The sequence below is a fragment of the Tiliqua scincoides genome, chromosome 2 (genome assembly GCF_035046505.1).
Source record: "Tiliqua scincoides isolate rTilSci1 chromosome 2, rTilSci1.hap2, whole genome shotgun sequence".
NCBI classification, from domain to species: Eukaryota; Metazoa; Chordata; class Lepidosauria; order Squamata; family Scincidae; genus Tiliqua; species Tiliqua scincoides.
In genome coordinates this window covers 257,378,760-257,405,940 of record NC_089822.1, presented here as the reverse complement: position 1 = coordinate 257,405,940, position 27,181 = coordinate 257,378,760, and the positions used below count along the sequence as shown (strand labels likewise).

At 46.0% G+C, this 27,181-nt stretch overlaps 1 protein-coding gene across 1 annotated transcript; it reads right to left on the bottom strand.

Moving 5' to 3' along the window:
* Positions 1-1,222: 1,222 nt before the first annotated feature.
* LOC136642057 (von Willebrand factor A domain-containing protein 7-like) lies at positions 1,223-24,052 on the bottom strand. Its single transcript, XM_066618257.1, has 17 exons — positions 23,800-24,052; positions 21,789-21,911; positions 18,330-18,509; positions 17,355-17,430; positions 16,376-16,467; positions 15,557-15,721; positions 15,008-15,217; positions 13,567-13,705; positions 12,702-12,838; positions 10,368-10,655; positions 10,009-10,227; positions 9,312-9,484; positions 6,762-6,876; positions 5,768-5,972; positions 4,301-4,382; positions 2,614-2,834; positions 1,223-1,328 (listed from the first exon to the last, which is right to left on the bottom strand). Exons 1-17 carry the CDS (start codon positions 24,050-24,052, stop codon positions 1,223-1,225), a joined length of 2,784 nt encoding a protein of 927 aa, XP_066474354.1.
* Between the last annotated feature and the right edge of the window lie 3,129 nt (positions 24,053-27,181).

The window sequence follows — 27,181 nt, the reverse complement described above, 5'->3', positions numbered from 1 at the left end:
CCATTTCCACCCTGCCTCTTGTGTTTTACCCCTGTTTTCTTTTTCCAGTGCAGAGAGGTTGAGAATCAGAGGCTGCTTGGGGGGGGGGGGATAGAACTGGCACATGGCTTTGGATGCTAGACCAGGGGTCTCCAAACTTTTTGACCAGAGGGCCGCATGAAATATCTGGCGCAGTGCTGAGGGCCAGAAAAAAATTTAAATATAAAATTTAAATAAATAAATTAGAGATGGACCTTAGATGAATGAATAAATGAATGAGTGGGCTCATTCACTCAGCTTCTCTGGCCCTCAGAACACCCTCCAGATGCAATCAGAGTACAGCTCTGGTCATGTACAGTCGAGTGGGCCAGGGGCCTTCAGGGGACAAGAGGCTGGCCACGGGCTGGGTAGAGGGTTGCTGCGGGCTGCATCTGGCCCCCGGGACGGGGTTTGGAGATCCCTGTGCTAGACAGTGGTATAGTGGTAAGTTTTGAAGTGGAAGAACTTGCCATGACACCCCTGAGAATCAAAATGCATTAAAACTATACAAAATACATTTGCAGTCCAATCCTATCCTCCCCTCCTCCTGGTGCAGCCATGCCAAAAAGTGTGCACTGTACCTAGGGAGTGATGGAGCAGGGGGCTTTGAAAGGGAAAGGGGATTTAAATCCGCTTATCCATCTGTAAGCCTCTCACTCTGCAAAGGGTCTCCTTGGAGCTGTGCCAGCATTTTCACTGGTGCAAGTCCAAGGAAACAAAGGGGGATAGGAAAAGGAGGATAGGATCTGGCATGCACCAACAAGTTGAGGCAGCGCAGAGCAACTATAGAATTGACTCTTAGGGCACAATCCTAACCAACTTTCCAGCAGTTGGGGGGCAGTCACGGAGGCCTCCTCAAGGTAAGGCAATGTTTGTTCCCTATCTCAGAATTGTATTGCCCTTACCTCGTTATTGGAAATTTGGTTAGGATTACACCCTTTGAGATTAACATTTGCCTCTTACTGAGCCTAATGCTTCTTTTATGGCCAAGGTTCTTTGAAAAAAGTTTCAAAGGCAGCACCCAAGTTCTCCTGCTGATGACATTACTGCTCGTGCTGTAGTCCCCAAGCTCTGCTCTCCCTCTGGTGTCAGGAGGTCTTGACCAGTCCAGTCCTATTTAGAGAGCCCCTAGTAGTCACAGTGATCATACTGCACTAGATAGAACAGTGCTCTGACACAGTATCTTCATATATGTTTTAACTCACTAGGCTGCAGTGGGACGAGGTTGTCTGTAGTCCACAGTGAGGGTGTCTGTGTTCCCATTTTCATCACTGATCAGGATCTCTACATAAGGAGAACAGCAGTTTGACCTATAAAGGGGGACAAAAAAAATATGAGACATAAGCTGGAGGGCTAAGTGAAGGGAAAGCTCTGACTGATATTTGCCTTTGGCAGAGGTGGGAAAACCTGAGACAGAAGCATTGAGGAAGCTGGAGTAGGAGAATTCTCAGTCCTGGGGTGCAGAATTAAAGGGTCTAATAAGGGGCCTGATGAGTTATATTTGGAAAGCCTACTTGTGACTTACATTTGTCATCCTAACTGACAAACGTATCTTTGCTGTTCATTTTTGCTTGAACCCGTGGGAAACTCAAGAGGGATGCTGTTGGTTAATGGTAGGATTGCTAATGAACCCATTGCAGTTTATTTACACACAATGCTTGCTTGTAAGAAAAACAGGCAACAGTATGTAGGCTGTCATGTGTGGCAATTGCCCACATGTTTGTAGCATGGGAATTTGTGACTATTAAATACTTTTGTCACATGTTGGTCTAACAGCTGGGAAGTAACTGAAGAAAACGGGTAAGTGCTAAGATGGTCTCACAGCTTCCATACCCAACAAGACGTTGCTGAGAGTGAAGGTGTACAGCAGATCTGAAAGGTTTATAGAACATAATGGCACGGGATGGTTTCTTGGAATCATCTGCTTCCCAGGATCAAGAGGATTCTGGGCTAAAGTGATGGTGTCTCAAATTCAGCTGCATGCATCCTCCTCCTGTCTTTAACCAGCAACCAGTAGTACAGGGGCCAGAAACTCCTAGATCAAGCTGCATGAAGTCATTGATAAGTTCCCAGGATGTGTACATACAGCAAAATAAAAAGCCATATGTGATTTCCTTATGGAATGTTCTACAGGTGGCTTTTCCTTTTTTCTCTATTTTTCTTTTTTTTATAAACATGGAAGGGTAGCTGCATAGAAAAGATAGTATATCTGGAACAGCTTTTGGAGATTGTATGGGACACCACATGGAACAGGTTTGCTTCTTATGCATGTTGGATAAGTATGTAAGGGCAGTATGACAAAGGTAGGGAAGGGGGGATGCCTGGGAGTTTTGCCTTGTTAAGAAATCCCATCCCATCTTTGATTCCTGAAAGCTTCTTTCAGAATCCCTTTAGTACTTGCATCTTTGACAGAAGCTGCTGCTGTAGAATGAATTTCTTTTTCAGTTCTCTAGAGGACTATTAGTGTTCTAGCAATTTGAAAAAAAGAAAGCTGAAATAATGACAAGTCTGGTGCTCCAGTTGCTGGATTCCATAGCAGTGTTTTTCTTCCTTCTTCATGTTCAGTGGTACTGATTTCTATATGGATGTACTTACTCATAGTGACAAATTACATCCTTCTCATCTGTTGTCCTTGGGTTACAGGACAGGCCAGAGGGATCTGTAGTGATCTGGACAGTGACAGCACTGTGAGCATCTTTAGCAGAAAACTTCATGCGCCAAATGTGCCGGGAGCAGTCAGGGATATTCTGGATATTGCCTATGCAAGGCATATAAAAGTGTAGCAGCCTGTGGACTGGTGGGGTCTCATCAGTTTCCTATAGGGTGGAGCGCATGTTGGTTAAAAATAGCAGAGAGTAATCATTAGTAAATATTGCCCTCAATATACATAGGTATAAAAGTCAAACCAAAAGGAACTTATATATGTATTTATGTAAAGATAAATAATGTATAACCTAATCCTAACCTGGGTTAAGACCCCATGGCATGTAGGGGTCTACTCAGTCCTGTGCTAGCTGGCACAGATCCATGTGGACCCAGGTCAGGGGATCAGGTCTGGGAAGGGGGTTTGGATTCGTCAGCTGCCACTGCTGTTGAACCTGCTCCATTCCCGGACCCTGCCTGTCCCCGTTGCAGTCCTCATTGTGCCACCCTCCCCCTGCCCTCCTCCTGTTCCATTCTGCCCCCACCTGCCCTGGCAGGTTCGTGAGGATCCTCTGGCATGCAGGCAAAGGCTCTGGTCTTCCCGCTAGTGCTCTGGCAGCATTCGACACTGAGCACTGCTGGAATGTGTTTCACTGCTGCTCTATGGCAGTTAAAGCTGGTGGAATGCATGGGCGGCATAACATGCAAAAGGACTGGGCTCAAACGGTTTGTGTTGATCCCGAGCATCTGGTGTGACATACCAACCCTATAAACTCTCATGAACTCTTATAAAGTTTTTGCTGACTAGCTAGTACAAAAACTTGTTGGCAACCTTCAGTCTCGAGAGACTATGGTGTACAAAAACACCTTTAAGTATATTGTGGTAAACTCTTATATCCTAGCTTTCCAGGGAGAGAAATACACACCGTTGATCAATATTTCTAACTGTAGATGCTGTTTTTTTTTCTGTTGTTGCCCCTTATGCCCAGAACACCCTCTTGGGTCATCTGTATGATGCTGCCTTCCAAGTCCCAGGCAAAAGCCACCTCTCCATATAATCTTTGGCATTACTCTCCAGTCCCTTTACCCTGCAGTAACTAAACCTATGTGGCTTAAACAGTAATATCACTTTCTTTCCCCTGCCAACACTCCCCTCCCCTCTCTGATGTCTTCATTGTGCCTGTTTCTAGATTCCGAGTCTCTCTGGGCAAAGATCTGTCTACTCAGCTGTTGTAAATTGCTGTGTGCTTGAATGACATATATATATAAACCATCACCATCATCAGTGTACTACACCACCAATCTTACTACCTCCATTAATTAGAAAGAGACAGTAGCTCATGCTACAGCATACAAAAATCCCAGGTTCAATTCCTGACATCTTTGCCTGAAACACTGAAGAGCTGCTACTAGTCAGTGTTGATAATTCAGAGCTAGTTGGACCCCCAAGGCAGCTTTCAGTGTTCATAATCAGTCCATCCCAAGTGTCCTTATGGGTTCAAAACAGGTATACAGTGACTCTACCCATAATACAAGTAAGTCAAGACTGAGCATGCTTGCCCTTTTTCTGTGTGTTTGTCTTTGCAGTAGGCCAGTATTGGCAACAATCAGGAAAACTCAATGTGGATTCCAGACTCACCAGTGCAGTTTCTGGGATCACAATGATGGGCAGTTTGAGGTAATTCTGGGCTGCAGAGCTTTTCGCAGTGAATGTTGCAATGCTGAAAGGACATTCTGTTAGTATACACTGAGTGTGTTTGGGGGTTGGTGGTGTTATGGGAGAAGGGACACCTGCTGAACAACTTAGCACATCTGCTCTACCTACCTCATCACTGCTTCACCATGTGTCCTACACAGTTATCTCACCAATGCTTTGTTCTAATAATCCACCAAATTCTAATCCCCTACTAGAGAATCCAGGAGTCATGGCAAAAGAACCTCCCTACCAGTATTTGCTCTCATCAGAGTAATTCCTTAGCAACTCTGCCCCCAAACAAATGTGGCCCATCTGGAGCCTGCTAAAGCTTCGCTTGTGGTGGACCAGAGTGATGGTCAAGTACCTGTCCACAAAATATGATTTGCAGAAAGCCTCTAAATGGAAACTTCCACCTCACACTTATGAGAAGAAAGCTACAAACCAACTTGAAAGAAAGACACAAACTGTTCTTCAATCTTGAAATTGGATGTCACCTTCAGTTTACTTTTCTGATTGGTCAGCTCCATCATAAGTCAGAGTCAGACATTTTAGTTGCTGTCTTGGGTACTTCTCTCTTGGGACTCTCCTTGGCTACTTGCTCTGTATACACTATCTTGCCTAATTCTATCTGAAGCAGAAGTGTCAAGCTGACTACCACTGATGCTGTAAGTTGTTGTCTGATGGAGGGTGCAATCCAAACCAACTTTCCAGCACTGACCTAGCCACAGTGCAGACTCAGGGTAAGGTAACAAATGTGTCCTTACCTTGAGGAGGCCTCCTTGTTTGTCCCCCCACTGCAGGATGCAGTGCATGCTACATTAGCACAGCTATGTCACTGCTGGAAAGTTGGTTAGGATTGCGTCCAGAATTAGTCACTTGGTAGCTATTGAGGATGGTTGAGCTGTGTCAAGAGAACCCATGCATACCTTACTCCCTTTTGGGGTAGAGGGTAGGAATGTCACCCCCAATTTATTTGCTCTTCCTGCTGCTATTTTGATTTGTGGAAGTGAGCGAGTGAATAGATGCTAGGGGAAGAGTATTTCTGTTCCTGGGGGAAAGGGGCAAAAGGCATAGAAAAACTTGGGATTCATACAATTCTGGGCTATGACCATATTTCAGACCATTCTGGATTATACCTGTTCCTATTCTTACTTGAACCTATTCTTATCCTGTAGTGGCTTGGATCTCTCAGCATGGAATGGGCTGGAATGGATCTCTCCCAATGTGTTCTAGATCCTGATCTTGGGGCATAATTATCCCTTGATGATCAAGCTCCTGAGAGTTCTGCTTCCTTCCTGCCCTATGAATCCCAAAATACGGGCATAACACCTATTTGCACTTCAAACTGTCACTCTTGCCCCATGTCACAGAGAGATCTTGACTTCTACCACTTTGGGAACATTGTCTCACCTGGAGGCAAAGCTGCTGTTGTCTACAGCTGCCACAAAGGTTGCAGTGAGGGTGACATTCCCTCCAGCATTCAGGTAACTTCCACTTGGTCTGAAGCCCCTCAAGAAACCCAGGTCATCCCAGACATTGAAAGAAAATGACGCAGCTGCTCCATCATTCACCACCAGGACAGAGATGTCCAGACTCCCACCAGGTGACATCGTGCCTGGGAAAGTAGATTAACAAAAAATAGTGTGAATAGCTGTGGTATATTGTTAGTGAGGAATCAATTGGTTAATTTCCTGCAGTTGAAGATGAATTTAGGATGTAGTGTAAGGAAGGCTCTGGCTCTTTCAGCAAAATCCTATGCACGTGTGATAAATCCCTGTTATTTTCCTATGATCCCTGTTCCTTTCTGTGTTTGGCCACAGGAAGGCCTGATTCTTTCTGTGTCCCAGCAGCTGGGTTGCAAATTACAGATAGCTCTGGGGGAAACTGTAGATTTGGAGAAGTGAGGCTGCTTAGCAAACTGGTTTATCGAATTCCAAGGGGGTGAGACAGAATGACCAAGTAGCTGGAACTTCTCTAATCAGAGAAACATGGTGAAAAAAACATCCCAGGTGGCAACTGATAAAGCTTCCCATATGGATCTCTCTCTCTTCGTCCAGCTATCCAGAGCTCTGTAGAAAGCTTCGCATTGGAGAACCCACCAGCTGCTCATGGGGGGAAATGCAAGAGGAAGGCTGGAGGCCTCTTGTTCAGGTTAAAACAGTCAGGATACTCTCTCTAGGAGTGGAATTTTGCCCAGGGAGCTCCTCTGGCTAGTCTCCTGGGCTGGTGGCAGTGGATTCATTCTACCAAGGTTTTTCCTCATTCAGCGACATGTCCAAATGGATGAGAGGGGAGAAGGAAGTGAGCATGCTAACCACGAAGTACTACTGCCCTGGATCAGGATGTAGTTGCCGACAGCTCCTCTCTTGACAGCCCAAATGGGATTGGGCTGTTAGGAACTCACCGTTCTGGCCTGATAAGGTCACAATCTGGACAGACTCTGTGCTGATGGAATCAGCGCTGATCCGTGAAAAGGGCAAATGCCCTGGGGAAAGGCCTTCCACTTGCAGCAGGGTAGTCTGGAATGTAAAGAAGAAAGGAGGACTACAGTTCTGTCCTTTACATTATTATTGTGGATTTTGATATGTGTATATGAGATTATCTGGAAAGAATCACAAAGCTCTAAAACGGAGAAATTAGCCATTCTTATTGGGTTGTCTAATGGGATAGAGCAGGGGTGCTCACACTTTTTTGGCTCAAGAGCTACTTTGAAACCCAGCAAGGCCCGAAGATCTACCAGGGGGGAAGGAAGCGTCTGACAGACACCCCCTTTGATGTATGGAGCCCCTGCTGGACCAGGTCAGAGGAGGCCCACCAAGTCCAGCTTCCTGTGCCCCACAGTGGCCCACCAGATGCTTCAGGAAGCACACGGGAGGCCTCTCCTCTCTCCCCACCCCACATACTGGGGGCAGCCACAGGTCCCCCCAAGAGGCACATGCCCAGCCTTGCTGCACTACGGGGGGAGGAGCTCCCCACTCCCCGCCCCCCAAACTCTTTGTGGCTGTGCCCTGAGACCAGCAGGGAGAGGGAGGCGTCGCAGGTCCTCCTCGGAAGGTGCGGGGGGCTTCCCCGTTTCCATGGAGAGGGGCTGCGCATGCAGGCGGCAGGGGGGTCGTCTCACCTGTCAGCCCCGACCGAGGGACTGGAAGGGAAGGGGAGGGTCACTCGGGGCCTCCCGCGGCTACCGCCATCAGAGCGACTCCATCTCGAACTCCCGCCCCCTGAAGAGCAGCTAAAGTGTCAGTTTCAGTGTCAGTTTAGTGTCAGCTAAATAGTCACTAGACGAAACTGACATATTAACAGTTTGGAGAGACAGGGCTCCGCGATCTACTCATTTTGCCTCGCGATCTACCTATTGAGCACCCCTGGGATAGAGCTCTTGGAAATAGAAAGCATTTGCATTTTGAAAGCTCCAGTCCTGAATCTGCCATCACCACTACTTTTAAATTATTAGTTTTTCATGGAAGAAGCATGTTTCATGCTAGAAAGAGAATTGATATAATGTATAGATTAGATTGTCCTTGGTGCTGTTCAGTTGAGTGTTTAAGGTTTCCATGCATGAACACTATTAGAGACCGACAATATGTTTATTGCATGACTGGTGCATGTGCGCTTGGCTTGTTTATGAAAACAGCACTTGAAAGGGCATTTGATTCAGATTATAAACTGCACTTCTTTGTATCCACTCTGATCCTGATTTGGACCAGGACACCCTACAATTCTGTGTACCTTTGAAGAAAACTTCTTCTTTTGTTCCACGTAGCCACTTTGGGAACAAGTAGCCACTTTGTGGGCAGACTGTCAGTGAGACAACCATGCAGCAGTGGCATACAAATGGAGGACTGGGGGGGCACAGGACCCAGGTGCTAAGCTGCAGGGGGGTGACAGAGGCCACTGCCCAATTTTTAAAATCTTGGTATTTTTTTGAATAATACCATCATGTTATATATTATTTGATGCATAATTTCATGCGGAATGCAATGAAACAAACTTCATTGCAATACCTCTATTCTATCAGATGTTATAGCCAAAAGCCAGAAAAGGAAAACACAACTGCTTCACGTAACAAAAAGTGGATTACACTGGGAAATCCTGTAACAAAAGGTGTACACTCAAACAAAATGTGGATTACACTGGGAGTAAATAGCTTCTTGCAAGCATTTTAGAAAACAAATGTAATCTTCATAAATGTACATATGTTTTGCCTTTCTTCTATATTACAACAAAACTGCTTTTGTATGTATGATAGACCACAAGCCCACTGCATCTTATCTTGATGGGCATTCCTTTCCTGTTTTGTTCTGAGTTATGATCTCTAATGTTCACTCCGTATGTGAAACCTACTATATCTAAGTTCAATAAAAGAAAATGTTCACTGGTTGTGCTTCTTTTCTGGCCATTATTATTATTCATATCATATCATGACTTTTACTGAAAATAATTTTGTCATGGGGAGGGTGCCAAAAATTTATGGGCACCGGGTGCCAAATGACCTTTGTACGCCAGTCCCACGCAGGGGAGATTGTTTTCTCTCTCTCCACTGTCAGGGTCCTAGTTGGATAAATCCACATCATTCTTTTTTTAATTTGAAAAGGGGCACTTTCAGTCCACTTCCTATGTTGTGAATTAATTCCAGGATTACTGCAACATGTAGTTTAACCCGAAGTGTTTTTTCAGATGGCATTCCCTTCTCTTCACTTTATCAGTGAATGCTCTCTATTTATTTATTCACTAAATTTCTATCTTCTTTATTTCCCTGAAGGGCATTCAAAGCAGCTAATTATATAAGGAACAATGATTTGGATCTCACAGAGACGTGACCCATTGTTACGTGGATACCTACTGATATTTGTTCCTGTGGAATAGCACAGAAATAAGAGATGGGATCATGACGCACCTTACACTATACTGCTCATCTCTTTAGCAAGTAACCATTATGAGAAAGGGTACATACCGCTGCATGAAAAGAAAAATGGGCGATGGCCAAGGGGTTTCCAAGGGCATCCGAGGTTTGATTCAAAGGAATGGAGTCTATTGGGGTCCCCAGGTCAGAAATAGCATTTAGTTGCTGAATCTGAGTACTTTTGGCATCCCCCATCAGTTTCATGGAGACAGTGTAGTTTGATCCTGGAAAAGATGGAACAGTCACCAGAGCAGTCCACTGCTACAGAATCCCGTGGCCTTCCTTCCCCCTCTACTGGTGCATCGGTTACTGATCCCCTTCCTGGGGCTTATGGCTCCATACTCAGCTTTCTTCAGTTTTGTTTTTCTTGGAGTCCTAAAGGAGACTATTTTTCTGGATAATGTGTAGCCATAGGGTATTTTATCTCCGTGGTGGTTTCCTTACCCTTTCAGTATAGGCTTGCCTGATCACCTATGGCCAGTAAGGATAGCATCAAGGTGACCAAGCAGGGCATATTTTGTAAACTGAAAGAGATGGGAAACTATATTATAACTGTTGTGGAATTATTTGCAAGACTACCATAGTGAGATCTGATTGGCAAATCTTTCTTTCCACTCTTTCTCTGCTAGAAATCACATCCTTCTAAAGTTACTTTTACTTAAGAAAAGCTGTGTCTGGGCTTTTCTTACTTTTACACAGGTAGCCTAATCCACCCCAGTGCAGCCGCTTCACATCTCAGAAAACTCACCTTTTACAGGTCGTCCCTGGACTGGAAGCACATACTCATTCTGCTTCTGCATAATCTGGTAGGAAAAATCCAGCAAGCTCTTGCCCCCAATTTCCACTTCATAAGGGCCGCTGGGAGACATAGTGACAGCCCATAAACCCATCTGGCTTATAGGAGACACCTTCACAACCTTGTGGTTGGCTGTATCGATCACTGTATGGGGGGATGCCAGGGAGGCACCTGCCATGGGATGACACAAAGACAGAATGAGTCACAGCAGCCATAGAGGACACAATGGCAAACCACACAATGTTCTCTCCCTGATTAGCCATTTGCAGTAAAGTTCCCCACTTTGTTCCCTGTATTAAAAGACCCCCTACCTGAAGGATCCAGCACAGTAATTCTAAATCCCGGGGAACCTAAGGCCTTCACTGACACGGTTATTTCTGTGAGAGTCTCATCCACAGGGAAAGAGAAACGAGTCCCATCCACACGTCTATGGGCCACTTTAACAGGAGCAGCATTCAGGGAGAGTTCCATGATGCCCAGGACCTGGGAGAGCTCGCCTTTGGTGGTCATCACATAATAGCCATTGGAGTAAGCAGTTAGTTCTTCATAAAGGTTAGTGTAACTTCTGACAGAAGTCTCAGGTCTCTCCTTGTCAGCACCTGTGGAGGTCAAGTATAGGTTTTTTCAGTAAATCTGTTTATCTCTCCTTCCTACATGCAAACAGTGCAATCCTATGCATGTCTACTCAGAGATAAGACTCATTGTAATCAATAAGTATATTGTATATTATTCTTATAATATGATACATATAGGTATATATTTTGGGCAACTAGATTGGTGTAAACTTATAACTGTTGTGGAATTATTTGCAAGAATCAGTATACAGGTTGAGCATGTATTCTGCATCTGCAGATCTGGCTCAATGCAAGTTCCTTGGCCCCATGCTGAGCCAGAATGGGCCCAACCTGAGCCCTCCAAAGGTGACCACAGTTCTGCTCTAGTTGCCTCCGGAGGGCTTTCAGAAGCCTGCAGAGGCCACACGTGTCCGCCTGCGGCCTCAAGAATGCTTCCTAGAGGCAAAAAATGCCACTTCAATTTTTTTGTCAAAACCAGTAGTGACGTTTTTATGACTTAAAAAGGCATTAGGAGGGCTGGGGAAGTCCCTGAGGGTCCGGAAGTGTCTTTTCTTTTTGCCTCTAGGAGGCGTTCTGGAGGCCGCAGAGGCTGTGGGTGGGAGCGCACAGCCTCTGCAGGTTTCAGAATGGCTCCAGACACAACCAGAGCAAGGCTCTGGTCATGTTAGGAGCTTAGGTGGGCTCCAAGAACCATGGATTCCGTTATCTTCAATTTTTGGTATCCTTGGGGGGGTCTGGGAATGGATCCCTTGTGGATATAAAGGTACTACCTGTATAAATATACTGTACTGAGTTTTGCTTCAGAAATTGTATAGGTGGGGCAAAGCCCCATCCCAGTGCACTTTGCCTCCTTTTTATGTTTTTTTTTCTGGTGCCATTACTGATTCATGTCTCATTCTCTGTTGCTGAGGCAGCATTGGTAGCTTGGTCACAGGTGTGCGCCACTTAATGATGGGGAGACATTCTCCGATGTGATTAGGTCGTTAAGGGCACAATCCTACCCTGCACTGGAACAGACAAATCAAGAGGCTTGCACTGTATTCAGTGCAGGATAGGGGCCAGAATTGGCTCAGATGCGAGGGGAAACTCTTCGTCTCACCCCGGGTAAGGCCCCAATGGGTCTCCTCAAACATGTGCCACCTCCTGAGTTTGCGCAAGTCCGAAGGGAGCGAAGTGGCTTCAAGCCACTCCGAACTCCCTGGGAATGAGGGTTGGGGTCTGGCATAATTGCTTGAACCCAGCCCCAACTCCCTGCCCACCCGCACCTGAGGCCACCCACCACCCACGCCCCCCCTGCCCAGGAACGCCGCTCTCCTGCCTCCTCCCCGCTCATCCCAGAGGCTTGTGTTAGCCTAGCTGGGCCAACATAAGCCTCGGCGAGGAAAGCGGCGCAGAGGCTTGTGTCAGCCTCCGCAGGCCGGCGCTCCTCTGAGCACCAGCTCAGCTTCCTCCAGAAGAGGCGCAAACATGCCTTATGGCACGTTTGCGACCTTCCTGGGCTGGTGCAAGGGACATTCAGTCCAATCTATTGACTTTGTTGTGTAAACAGACACTCCCTGCCAGGCACTAGCTGGCTGCAGAGGCTATTGGAGATAGATTGCCTCTTCTTTGCATTAAGAGCCTCTCTGTTGTGTAAACAGACACTCTGCTGCAGGCTATGGAAGATGTGATTGCCTCATTAAGAGGCATCTTTATTGTGCTTTGACCACCGTCCAATATGCAGTCTGTTGTTAACCGGACGGTTGTTAAGCGGTGCACGCCTGTACTCAAGTTACATATAACACTTGGCAATATATAGGGATCATGCTGTGTCCTCCAAACACATCCAATTGCTGATGGTTTCATGCACAGGAAGAATGTGTTCCACATGACCCAACATCAACTGAGATAATGTCCCTTGGTATCTCAGTTGATGTTGGGTCATGTGGAACACATTCTTCCTGTGCATGAAACCATCAGCAATTGGATGTGTTTGGAGGACACAGCATCACAAGAGGGCATGAAAATAGCTTGAGTAACATGAAAATTAGGCCTTGGTCCCCACAGTATTCCCAACCAAAGTTAACCTACTTCGTCGTTTCCGGGTGTCACAATAACCTGTGAGGGCACAGTTCACCGCAGACCCAGTACTGTCAAGCAGGACTTTGATTTCATCCAACAAGTGTTTATCTTTAGCTCCAGCATCAGTAAAGAGGAAGATCTTAGATCTAAAAGAGGTAGAAACAATTTAATGGCAGAGGATGCAATGCAGTGGTATGCTGTGGAGGGAGAAGTGCAACTGGGCTCCAGTTTAGTGGAGGTCAGGCTAATGGTGGGGTTGGGTGTAGAACAGTTGGGTAGAATTTACAGATGGGTGAGCTGCACAGCATCTTCCTTATATGCAGTTTGTTCAGCTTAAGGAATAAAGGGGGGGAGAGGTCCCTGTCACAAGGAATATTCCCTGTCACAAGGGAATATTGAGGTCCCTGTCACTCAATATATAGTGAGTCTGGCTTTTGGTATATCTAGCCCATTGCTGTCTGTCCTGCCAGCATCTCTGCAGGGTTTCAGATGGGGTCTTTTTCCAGCCCTACCTGGAGATGCCAGGAATTGGACTTGCAACCATCTGTGTGGAAAGTGTATCATCTACAGCTGAACTACAGGCTGTGACTGAGAACATAGAGGTGATCAAAATGGCAAGGGACGACTGCATAAATGAAGATACACATATCTGGGCACCGTTGTTGGGGATGAGGACTGGAGTTTAAGCAAGGTCTTCTTAGAGAAAGTGGGATTCAAGGAGAGATTTGAAGGAAGAGGGAGAGGTAGATATTGTAAACCTGCAGAGGTATTCTGGCATATTGGGCAGAAAGGGTAGCTGAAAGTAGAACGACTGGAGGACCAAAGCTAAGGGAAAAGATGTATTGGAAAGTGCATAAAACAGGGTGGGACCCACCTTGGCAAGCTCTCTTGCAGAGCTAACTTCAGGCCAGTTAAAGACAACTCTGGGCAGTCTCCACCACCATAAACTTTAAGTGCAGAGATATAGGCCTCAAACTCGTCCACATTATTGGTCTTAAAGATTGGTCCAACATCTGTAGTGATAGATATGGGGGGGGGGGGAGGAGGAGAGATGTGAAAATAGGAAGAGCTACAACTGAGGTATGCAAATATAGAAAAACCCTAAAGAAATATCTGAATCCTATTCAAAGTGCCATGCTGGTGGAATGTGTGTTTGATTGGTGGAGGGGACAGGATCCAGGTGGAGGGAGGAGGGGAAATAGGGAAGGTAGAGGGTGGAATCAGTACTAAGAGCATGCGGCTGGATCTTATCCCTCTTCCATTATGCTTACATGACAGTTCTGTGCCCCAAAATAGCTGGTGCAGAACAAGGAAACCCATAAGGGTAGCAGAGGCTTTCTGTAGGGAAGGGAACAAATGTTCCCTTACATTGAAGGCACCTCTGCTACTGCCCTCCCCACCACCCAGCACAGGATGCAGCAGATACCTCCTTGGTACGCATGCATCGGCAGGGGTGATTTAATTAGGATTGGGGCCTTTGTTCATCTTCTCTCCTGTCACTTTTCAAAAACGTGAAACACATAAAAAAGTTAAAGAATCATTAAAAAAAGATGAAATAATATCCCTAATCACTGAAGGGATGATGAGGTTGCTCAGTTTGTAGAAATCTGTATTTGCTGATTTCAGTAGACCTGTGCAAACAATGAAATCAGGCAGATGAAATCAACCAGAAATGCCCACCTCCCTGACTAGGAGCCTGCCTAGGGTGTATTTGGAAGTATGTCCCATTCAATATTGGTCCCTTGCAAGTCTCACTTTAATTAGAACCTTCCTCCTCATGGCTTATGGTTCTGTAATTGCTTCTTGTTCAGTGAGGACCTGGCATTACTGAACTGACCCTTACTTTGTCAGCTCCTGTTCCTTGTTGGGGAACCTGGACTTTCTGCAATGTAGTAATCATACAAAATTAAAAGTTTTTAAGAATAAGCAATAATTCTGGAAAGAGCAAAGAAGAAAGGTGCAGTATTTTAAAAGAAGTACTACCTGGAACAGGAAATGAATTGTTTAACACATAATTAAATGTGATGCATTTCAGTAATGCCACATTTCTACTGAACAGAAAGCAACTACCAAGGCAAAAGTGGCAAGGAAGAACCTTCAAATTAAAGATACATTTGCCCTGAAATATTCTAATAGATGTTTTTCAGTCCACCCTGGCCAGTCAACAAACAAACAAACAAGCAAGCAAGCAAGCAAGCAAGCAAGCAAACAAACAAACAAACAGTGATGCCCTTGGGATTCTTTACAGGAAATGAAGACTCTGGGTGAAACAGATGAGTGTGGAAGCAACTAAACTCTTCCCATTCCCTTCTCACCTGGGTCATTGAAAGGCACGAGAATGTAGTTGAAGGGTGCATCAGAGGAGCCATAATATTCTCGGAGAAGTTTGATGCAAGTGGTTTTCACCTGAGCAATATCACCAGCCATGCTGCCTGTTGTGTCTATGGCGAAGGTGAGGGAATAGCCTTCCAAGTTGAAAAACCTCTGGAAAGTGTTGTGGCCCACCTGGTCTAAAAGACCAAATCCTGAGGAAAGACAGAGTAAAATGGATCAGATTATGTCTACTCTGCAGCTTACCTTGTTGTGGACTGCTGTGGTGATACAGGAAGCTGGACTAGATGGGCCTATGGCCTGATCCAGTGGGGCTGTTCTTATGTTCTTATGTTCTTGGTGATGCTCATGTTGCTGTTGTAGACAAAAGAACAAAAGCTGTAGATGCTGTGAACAGTGTTTGCAGAACTGGTCTAGTCTTTCTGAGAGCTCTACCAGGGACAGCCTCCACAGAGCAATGCTAAGTGTTGTATTCTATAGCTGGTCATTGTTCCAACATCACAGATCTGCAAGGCACCAGGCTGTAGACTTACCAGCTCCTACAAAGAAGTTCCTGGTGGCTTGCACAGCAAGTTCAGCTGCTTGCTGATGCAAATGATGGTGTGGAGAAAGCAAGGTGTCAGAGGTCTCTTTGTTGATGCCTCCCGTGGGAGAGAAGTTTTGGGTCACATCATTTCTCCCACCATGCCCACATTTGCCTGCAGAAAGAATACATGGGTAAGGCAAAGGGGGAGTCATAAGAACTGCTGAGATGTATAGACCAGTGGCTCATCTAAGTCAGGAGACACAATGCAGAACGTCTGTGTGGGCCATTGATCACTTATTGGATGTGGGAGTGCATTTTCACATGGCTGAGGAGTTAGTGCCTTTTCTCGTGCTTCATCTCTCACAGCGAGAGAGAGAGAGAGAGAGAGAGAGAGAGAGAGAGCGCAATTCATTGCTTAGTCAACTTTAGTAGGAGCAGTGGCTTTCTCCTTTCTGAAGCACTGCAAAAGGGAAGGAGGACCAGGGAAATGAATCAAATTTCTTAAGCATGTATGGATGACTGGTGGAAGACTTCAGCTTTCCAGGCAGGCATTGCTGACTTCTCATGATGTCACTCATTAGGAATGTGAACCTGGCCTAGGGTAACATGTTGTCTTAGGCCAAGTTGACAAGCTGGCATCTTCACCTGAAGATGCTACTCCTCTTTGCTAATTGTGAACATCTATGTATCGGATGCAGAGCGTGTAGGAGTATGGAGGTTGCCTTCACTGCTATGTTTATCCTCCAAGTATTTCTTAAATCTCTTAAAAGGAAACAAAAATCATAATAACTTGCAAATAAATCCTAGCAATGAGAGCTGGTCTTACCTGGTAGTTTGGTCCTGCATGTTGTTGACAATTTGTACCCACTAGTCAGCAGGTCATTCACTACTATGTTGTCATCGCACAAGTACCTGCCACTAATAATAAACAGAGAAATAGGTAAGTGAAAACATTCAAGATGAATATTCCCTGGTGGTGAGGTTGCTCAGGACCCAGACCTGTAATTATAGTTGACATTCTGCCATTCCTTCAAGGAGTTTATGGTGGTGTACACAGTTATATCTATTGTGAGATGGGATAGGCTGAGAGAGAGAGAGCGAGACAGTGTGACTAGTCCAAAATTACACATATAAAGGAATATACTCAGTCCTAGTATTGCACACCAGGATTCAATCCTCTCAATGCCAGACTAGATTACTTCAGTCTTTTGTTTGCCATTGTTCCTGGTGTGCTTGCTTTTTCTTATGTAAACATAAAAGGGGGTGTGTGTCTTATCCTGATAGTGATAATGGTGATAGAAGGGTAGAGAGTGCTAAGCCTACCCCCTGCCATGTGTGCTCTTTGCTCTGGGAAAAAGAGTTCATTAGTTTTTAGTGTGCTATTGGTACAGGTAGAAGCTGTGTTAGCAGGTTGAAACAATACAAAGAAACTGGTAGTTTATGCTGAAATAAATGTGTTAGTCTTTAGGTGCTACAAGACAATGTGCAGTCTTTATACATCTTTAAAAGATGGTGAATTTTATCTCCTGGATGTCTCAGTCCTCTACCAGGAAAAACAAATTTTATACCTCTTAGAGCTGATGTACACATATAGATACATATAGATAAACCATACAGCTTTATTCTTCTAGTAACTGTGTGTACTACCTTATTTGTATGCATATGGAGATCAACTCTTTTCACTCTCATGCTATCTTTTTTGTGATAGCAACAGGATGTGTGATTAGTAACCTGCACCCACTCAGTTTTGCTATGGAGAAATGAAAGCTCTGTTTTTCTTCAAGTTAGCCCAACTATAGTCTTACCTTAAGTCTTTCCTGCAGTCCTTACATGTTGTCTTAGAAGCAGGGGCAGCAGGGAAAGCAGAACTGTTTGCATTTACTGTGGGACACAAAAAAGGAGAAAGATTCTGTTTTAGAGTCAACTGAATTCCGCAACATCCTGAAATGCAACAGGTTTGTAATGTCAGCTACTTTGAGATCAAAAGTAACATAGAGAATTCATTTTGAAAATAAATACTGTAATACTTATGTAAACTTCTGATTCCTTTAACTTGCCATATGAATCGGAAAATTCATTCCAATTATTTAGTTTAAGTCCTTCTGACTTGGGCACAAACTGGGCCAGTGTGTGTATGTGGTGATTTGGATCAAGATCATGGTGAGTGGAGGAGTTTTTAATACTTCCCCTCACTGTAGTTCCAGCAAACTTTGTCCTCCAAGCTGCTTATTGCTCCAAGATACATTCCAGTCAAAGCTCCTTCCTGGGGCAAATATTTGGGTTGGGGTATTTATATCAGAACTACAGTGTATTGGGGGGGTCGGTGGGCAGGATTGGAAAAAAGCTTCTCTTTTGTCCTGGGCCAAACAGCATGTATAATTCAGTGTGAAGATTGGCCCTTGGTATACCTTCTTCCACTTCAATATTGAAATATCGCTTTTGAACAAAAAGCTTACTAATAACCCGGCCCACTGATTGCATTGTAGATCTGGCCATCCCCAATATTTCACGGAAACAACAGTGACTCTGGCTGCAATCTTAGCCACACTAACCTGGGAGTAAGCCCCACTGACTCTAATGGGACTTACTTCTGAGTAGCATGCATAGGATCGGGCTCTCCACCTCTTAGAAGCAGTGTGAACATAGGAATGATAACATTTGTAAAGCTTTTTTTTTTTCTTCTCAAAATGGTAAACACTAATAATTTGCAAAGACATTATTCTGCTTAACAGGGAAAGCTGGGGAACTACCACCTGTTATCCATACTCATTTTTACTTACTTAGGTATTCATAGGGGTTGGTGCGTCCCAGTTCAACCCAGTTCGTGTTGCTGTAGAATTTCTGGAGCACATGGAGAGCTTTCCCAGCACTTAGGCGAGCTGATTCCAAAGCTGCTGATGTCACAGGGTCTTTCAGGCCAGAGAGCACAGAATCCCGGAGAGCTCGGAGGTTTGTAATACCTGAGAATTAATAGCATCAAGAACTGTTCAAATACCAATTCCTGTCTTCCCTGAATGTTTGATTTCTAAAATGAGAACTGAGAAATGCTTGGGCTCAGTGGCGTAGCTAAGGGGATGCAGGGGGTAGCAGATGCACCAGGCTACTGCTGCTGGAGGGGCAACATCAGGGCGGGGGGGGCAACAATTCCCATGCAGACTACAGCCAAGTATAAGTCATGCACATGGCAATGGACTACATTGGTGCCCCCCCCCAGCAGCCTCCAGCAGCTGGGAGGGAACAGGGAAGCCCCTCAGAGTGGGGTCGGGGAAGTCTCACCTGGGCTGCCCTCACTTGGATGGGAAAGCAAAGGGGGAGAGGTGCAGGCCACCCACCCACCCATCCACCCGTCCGTCCTTGGCAGAGCTGGGAAGGCGGTTGAGGTGGCGACTGCAGGCAGAAGCTGAGCGGGGAAAGAGAGAGCCAGCTCTGCTTCGCTCCAGACCTTGGTGGGGCTGGGAGAGATCTTCATGGGCTACCTCAGTGCTGGTGCTGCAGCCCCCCCACCCAAGAACCAATAGCCGCCCCACTGAGGGGTGCTGAGTCGAGGGAGCTTCCTCTGCTGGGCTGCAACCACCGCCACCTCGCTCCTGGAAGCAGTGGGAGGGAAGGAGGAGGTGGTGCATCACTGCTGCCCCAACCTCCTTCATGAACTCAAAGCCAATCCTAGGCACGTCTATGCAGAAGTAATTCCCCTTAGAGTCAGTGGGGCTTACTCCCACGGAAGTGCAGATAGAATTGGGGCCTCAGTAAGTTAGGCGCAGATTCCTCCCGCCTGCCTGCCCCGAGTCCTCTTCCCCCCCAGCCCTGCGAGCCAGCAAGCGGGTGGCAGCATCACCACAGCCTCCTCTTCTCCCCCCTAGGCAGCTGCGGGACTCAAGCTCTGCCCACCATACAAAACAGTCGCCTGTGCGGGGGGGGGATGCCCCGACCTCCCCCTCACACTCGCACCCCTCACACTGACAGTCTGAGAGCCCCATTCTAGGCTTGTCTACTCAGAAGTAAGTCCCATTAGAATCAATGGGGCTTACTTCCAGGTAAATGCAGATTGGGGCCTCCATCAATCAGGTGCAGCTGTGATTGTTGGAATTGTAGTATATATTTATGCTTGTATCTCAAAGGTGCATAAATTTCATTGTGCTGTAGCACAATGACAATAAAGTTACTACTACTACTTCCACCTGCCTGCCCCCAGTCCTCCTCCCCCCCAGCCTCTGTGAGCCAGTGAGCGGGCTGGTGGCTTCTCCGCAACCTCCTCTCCCTCGCCCCCCCCCGCAAGGCAGCTGCAGGACTCGAGCTCTGCCTGCCAAACAAAACATGGCACATTTTTCATTTCTTCCTTTTTGAAAAATGAGTATGAATTCAAAACCCGGAAGTGACGTCACTTCCGGGGCATCATTTTGTGCTCTGCACCAGGCAACCGGATCATTAGCTATGCCACTGCTTGGGCTGGCACAAGCATCAATGGAAATCATATCTTTCTTCCTGTAGTCTGAAGAGGAAGAACTTCCAGTGAAGAAGATGTAGGGTGTGGGGGCCGTCTACAGGATTGCCAACTCATTTTCAAACATTCTATCAGAGTAGAAGGAGTAGTCTAAGGAGTAGTCTAAGACAGTCAGTGCCTGGTAGAGGTAGAACTATCACCAAAAGTTCCCTGCTTGTTTCTGTGATTAGTCATTACAGAGCTTTGAACATTGTATTCTAGTGCCAGGTAAAGGAGCTGAGCAGAGAGGTGGGTGTTACAGCAAGCCAAGCTACTGCTGGTAAGATGCCCTCCTGCTCTGCCAGCGCCCTGCAGTCTGTGAGAGGAGGAGGCACATAGATGCACTTTGCATTATCTTGTGCTGCAACTTGTAGAATTGTGTACTGAGGCTGAGTACAGAAACCTGTGTGTGGATTCTGTGTACTCAGTGAAAACGATGGTGCATGCAGACTTTTGCTCCAGTAATTCTGAAAGCCACCCCAAAGTCTGACTTTTACATGACAAAAATTGACCAAGGGTCAAAAAACCGCCCTGGCCATTCCCCCCCCCCCTCGTTAGATGGCAACTGTAGCAGGCTCTGGTTACTCATTAGTGAAGGAAAGGCACTAAACGTGTACAATTAGGTGCTTTCCTTTATAGTTACATGACTTGTTCCATTTGAAAGGTTTAGTGGTCAAAAGGCTCTAAGGGAAGTAGCTATAGCACAGTAAGAAACACAGGCTTTGTCGTTTGTATGTTCAATCTCTGGCATTCCCCCCCCCCCCCAGTACCCCAGATAGTTGGGCAAAATGAGATGCTTGAGAGCCTGTCTGAGCACAGGGCCTGATAGGGCATTGGTTTGGCTCAGTGGGTAAAGCAGCAAAATGCAGCCCATATGGCTACGCCTAGGTCCTTCTTCCACCCTGAAAGCAGAGTTGCTCCATACACAGACCTTCCCATACAAAGCATACAAGGCAGCAAATTCCAAGAAAGAGTCAAACTTTTCTCCATCTCATTAGTGCTGTCAGCAATTCTCCAAGGTCTTAGGCAGAAGTCTTTTCCTTGTCATTGAACAGAGCAGGGATTTCTTATAAAAAACGACAGTTCAACTGGCGTTACAAGTGGGCAGAAAGAAAGAAAGGGGTAGTTATGGCAATACTATCTGACTGGCTGCCCTGTTATGAGTGTATTCATGCACACCCAGCATGCCATTTCATCCCACATAGTTATGGGGGGGGGGGGCAGAGTATCCAAATTGTTCCTAGCTGCTTGGTCAAAATGCCAGTGTAAAGAAGTATTTCAACCATTCAGTCCGTGTTCAAATATTCCCTCCCCCCATGTGATGGTAGAGGCAGTGTGCTAGGTGGCTGGGTGAGATGGGCATTCATTTACTTGGTGTCACACAGCGGGTAATGATGGACAATGTTTGTCTGAACCAGCCCAGACCAACAGAGAGAAATTCAGAGACTTTCATTAGATGTAACAATAAGGCAGCAGTTTTCAAACTCCCTTGGAGAGTTTGAGCCACTCTTGCGGGGGTGTGGGGAAGGCAGAGGCGTGATCTGCTGCCTCCTTCCTGCCTCCAGGCTGCCCTTGCCCCTTAAGGTGAAAGTGGCCAGGGCCCACAGGCTGGGGCATCGCAATGCCCAATCTGAAAAGCCCTGCAATAAGGGACCGATTTTTTTTAGAGATGTCCTGAAATCATCTCATCAACTCCCCCCCCCCAACCCCACCAGCACTTCATCACATTTGTTCCTCAAAGAGCCACAGTGCCCCTTACTTTTGGCAATCTCTTCACAGTGGAAGAAATAGCTACTGTCTTCCAAATGATGGATCTCCACTTGATTATTCCCAATGATAATCTCCTGCAGGGCCTTGACAAATCGAGAGGCAGACACGTCAGCTGTGCAAGGAAAAATAACAGTTTATTGGTACCATTAATTTTGTACATATGCGTTTGAGTAAAATAATGGTCCCCAAGGCCAGCTTTTAGGCAATTGGGGAGATTTTGCCCAGTTGGGCCCTGCGCATCTGCTGGGGGCCCCACATTGCCCTTCTGCCCGCTGCTGCTTCCACTTGGCCCAAAATTGGGTCACTTCAGAAGCAGCTCCCACTCACTGCGGCTTGCAGTTGGCCCAAAATTGGTGCCATGCAGGTGGCAGCATGTGCCCCCCCCCACTCTTTCCCTGCCCTCGCAGCTCCTGGCGTCATCCTGTCCCTGTCTTGCTCCGGAGCAGACTGCTGCAGATGGGGCAGTGACGGGCGAGAGACAGGGAGCACTGCGGGCTGGGCACGAGCTCCCTCCTCTTTCCAGCTGACCTCCCAGGTGCTTATTCTGCATAATCACTAAAGGTACAGGAGTCCTATCCACTTGCGCATAAGGAACAGCTGTTATTTCCTTGTTCTGGCTCCACTGAAGCTAAGAGTTAAAAAAAATCAGAAGAGGGGACCCCAAAAGTGTTTCCAACTGGGCCCCACACCTCCTAAGGCCAACCCTGATGGTTCCAGGCTTACACTCTTAAGGTTCATTCTGACAAGAAAGACTGGACGAAAATCAGGATAATGGAATGAAACCTAAGAACATAAGAACAGCCCCACAGGATCAGGCCATAGGCCCATCTAGTCCAGCTTCCTGTATCTCACAGTGGCCCACCAAATGCCCCAGGGAGCAAGAGACCTCATTCTGGTGCCCTCCCTTGCATCTGGCATTCTGACATAGCCCATTTCTAAAATCAGGAGGTTGCACATACACATCATGGCTTGTAACCTGTAATGGATTTTTCCTCCAAAAACTTGTCCAATCCCCTTTTAAAAGCATCCGGGCCTGAGTAAAGAAATATTTTCTTTTGTCTGTCCTAAGTCACCCAACACTCAATCTTACTGGATGTCCCCTGGTTCTGGTGTTATGCAAGAGTGTGAAGAGCACCTCTCTATCCTTCCTGTGCATAATTCCTATATGAATTATGAGTTATAATATAATATAATATAATGAGTTATAATAAGAATATAGGAAGAGCCCCACATCCTGTGCCGTCACCACATCTTGTGGCAAGGAGTTCCACAGACCAACCACACGCTGAGTAAAGAAATATTTTCTTTTGTTCGTTCTAACTCTCCCAACACTAAATTTTAGTGGATGTCCCCTGGTTCTGGTGTTATGTGAGAGTGTAAAGAGCTATCCACTCTGTCCATCCCCTGCATAATTGTGTATGTCTCAATCATATCCCCCCTCAGGCATCTCACTCACAACCTTATAGTAAGATGCTCAGGATAAAGGCATGGATATGCTGGAATGGGAGGGCTGACAACCAGGTTTTCTAAGAGGGTGATGAGTTTTATGGGAAAAGGCTCAGGCTGGGAGCCATGATACTCAAACCCTCCGGGATGGGAAGTGAGGTCAAATGTGTTAGAAGTCAGAAGAGCTTGCCAGGTCTCCCGGGTTCCACTGTGGAGTGGAAATGGGAGCAAAGGGTTTGAAGGTGAATCGAGTATTCTTTCCATCTGTAAGAAAGACATGGGACAGACTAATTTCAAGCAGATGGAGAAGCTGGGATATTATTAATAATAAGATATTGTAGTATTGAGCAATGCTGCAATTATGGAGGAAGACTTTAAGGAAATCCAGAAACCCCTCCCAACTTTAGCCCCAAAGTACCTTTTGTGGCTGTCTACAAAGAGTAGCTAAGGGATTGGATAGAAAAGGTCAGGGAGCCAACCCTCTCTGCTCCCAACCCTGTGGTCTTAATAATTTAAGCGCTGCAGCATTCACCTTCCTGCATTCTGTTTCTTACCTTGGAAATAAGCCTTGAACAACCCACTAGCAGTCAGTGGCTTCATATTTTCCAGCTGTCCAGGGGTCATGGGAGGCTTTCCAGGGAGGGGATTCCTCTCCATGAACCAGGCAACGGCCCGCAGCACCCCCATTTCTGTGATGTCAGCATCTGTGAAATCATTTCGGTTGATGCCCCCGGACTCAAGGTTGGGGCGGAATCCGCTTACGATTCCTATACAAAGAAGCAAAGAGAGGCCTCTGGGAAGCAGCATATTTTGTAACGGGGATCAGGTGGAGGGCAGAAGATGGAAGCCACCTCAACTCCGTCTTGCTGTGCCTACTTCACCTGTCTGTACTCTGGAGCATGTCCTATGCCCTGTCAATTAAATTGCTGAGACAGCATTAGGGAAATTCCCAGCCCATTTCCTTGTGTGTAAACTGCTCAAGGAACCCAGGATTATCAAGGGATTGCAGCAGTCAAACTCCATCACCTGACTACCCATGACAGAGGTGCAAGCCTGGCAGAATGAACTACATGAGTCAAAGATGCCCTCTGGACTGCAAGATCATTCTGAATGCAGCTGAGGCACCAATTGCACCATATATTATATTGCACCATATACACCATATAATATATTACAATATTCTTTGCTTTTATTACTATTTTAATTTTGCAATTGCATTTTTTAAAATGATGTTTTATTGTTGTACTTGCTCTTTGGTTGTAATCTTCCATAAGAAGTTTTCTTTTCTTTAAAGAAAGGGTGGCGTGAAACTTCATTAAATAAATGAGTGGGAAAGGCTGCAGCTTGGTAGGCTGCAGTGGTAGATCCCAGGCTCAATTTCCTGGCAAGGATAGTGTAGTGGTTCTGGAGTTGGACTTGGACCTGGAAGATCCAGGTTCAGGTCCCTCCTCAGCCATGAAGCTTCCTAGGTGACCCTGAACTAAGAACATAAGAACATAAGAACAGCCCCATTGGATCAGGCATAGGCCCATCTAGTCCAACTTCCTGTATCTCACAGCCACCCACCAAATGCCCCAGGGAGCACACCAGATAACAAGAGACCTCATCCTGGCGCCCTCCCTTGCATCTGGCATTCTGACATAGCCCATTTCTAAAATCAGGAGGTTGCACATACACATCAGGGCTTGTAACTCGTAATGGATTTTTCCTCCAGAAACTTGTCCAATCCCCTGTTAAAGGTGTCCAGGCCAGATGCCATCACCACATCCTGTGGCAAGGAGTTCCACAGACCAACCACACGCTGAGTAAAGAAATATTTTCTTTTGTCTGTTCTAACTCTCCCAACACTCAATTTTAGTGGATGTCCCCTGGTTCTGGTGTTATGTGAGAGTGTAAAGAGCATCTCTCTATCCGCTCTGTCCATCCCCTGCATAATTTTGTATGTCTCAATCATGTCCCCCCTCAGGCGTCTCTTTTCTAGGCTGAAGAGGCCCAAACGCCGTAGCCTTTCCTCATAAGGAAGGTGCCCCAGCCCCGTAATAATCTTAGTCGCTCTCTTTTGCACCTTTTCCATTTCCACTATGTCTTTTTTGAGATGTGGCGACCAGAACTGGACACAATACTCCAGGTGTGGCCTTGCCATCGATTTGTACAATGGCATAATAATAATAATAATAATAATAATAATAATAATAATAATAATAATAATAATTAATAATAATAACAATAATAATAATAATAATAATAACAACAATAAAACTTTATTTTTATCCCGCCCTTCTTCCTAACGGGACCCAGGGCGGCTAACAACATATTAAAAAACAGATTTTTAAAAACATTAATACAAGCAAATAAAAACATTTAAAAACACACACTACAGAGGCCATAAAAACAGTAGTCAGATTAAAAGAGTAAAAGAGCAGATCACCGAGGAATCAAGCCTGTAAAACTAAAAGATGTATAAAAAAGTTAAGAAAAGTTAAGAAGGCCAGAAATCAGAAGGCTTGTTTAAACAACAGTGTTTTCAGGCCTCGCCGAATACTAGCCGTTTTGTTCTCAATACCCTTCCTAATGATCCCAAGCATAGAATGGTGGGGAAAAGGATGTTGGAGGCAGGAGGAGTTGGCATCCAGTGCAGGCAACTTGCACCAGATGCTATCCCCTCCAGAAAGAGCCAACAGGTCCAGGGAGACCCACTGCTGGTTGAGGGGCTTACAGAGGAGTTTTGGAAAATATTTCCTCCAAGCCTCTCAATCAGTCCCCTGCCGCTGTAGCTCACAGCACTGCTTGTTTTGGTGTGGCAGCATGCTCTGGTGGGGAAAAGGATAGTATTGGGCTATAACTTTTGCTTTTCACACACTTTGGTCTAGGTCACCTACCTGGAAGGAGCACATGAAGCATTTGAAGGTGCCTTTTATTGAATCAGAGCACTGGCCCTTCTAGCTCAGGCAGAGTACTGTCTGCTCTGACTGAGGGCGGTTTGCTAAGACCCTGGAGAGGCTCCATCCCATCAACTGTGATTTGAGATCCTGGAAATGATGCCAGTATGTGAAGCTGGGACCTTCTTTGTGCAAGGCATGCATTCAGCCACTGAGCTATGATTCCTCCCAGGATGGATTGATGGGAGAGGGGCTGCATCTAATAGAAAAGTCCGAAGGAGCGGGCCACATGACTTTCTGCTCCCTGTCACCTCTAATATTTCTAGCAGCAGGCTGGACTAGCAAATGAAAAATGAATATGAGGGAAAATGCACATCAGAAAATATGTGTGGCTGCCCTTTTGGTACACTTTCTTGTTCCAAGCTTCTACAAGCATGTTGTCTTTGCATGCACTCTTCAGCCAAGCACCATCTGGGATTCTGCCCTTCAAACAATCAGTTTTCTTGCTGCAAGTGGTCAGGCATTCATTTTGACAGGTTTCTGCAGTACAGTAGATGGAAGAAGGAAGTCAGGTGGAGAATATCAGAGTAGAATTTGGAACGAACTTGGAGTTAATAAATTGCTTGAGACATGCAAAGGAAAGGACAAAAAAGGTTGCCAGTTGAAGCTGAGCCAGCATCCTGTTTCACACAACCGAGGTGCCTCGTAAATTGATCCACCATGTTTCAAAAAGCAAGCAAGTGGTGTGGTTTGGGGGAAAACAGTCTACAAGGAGACATGTGGCGTCTTGTCTTGTTGGGCATGCTTGGAGGCCTCATGTGTGACCATCAGAACAAAAGGCCTCTCGCTGTCCTGCCCAGGAACTACTACATAACTCTTGGTCATGGCTGATGTCTGGACTTGGAGGAAGCCAGGCCTGCACAAAAGCCACCTGAGAAATGCTTTTGTGGTCTGGACTCTGCCTCTGCATAGTTTGCCTTGATGTGACTTTGCAGACCCTGTTTTTAAAGTGCTGCTACTTGAGCACTCAGACAGATATGGTTTTCTGAGGATTGGT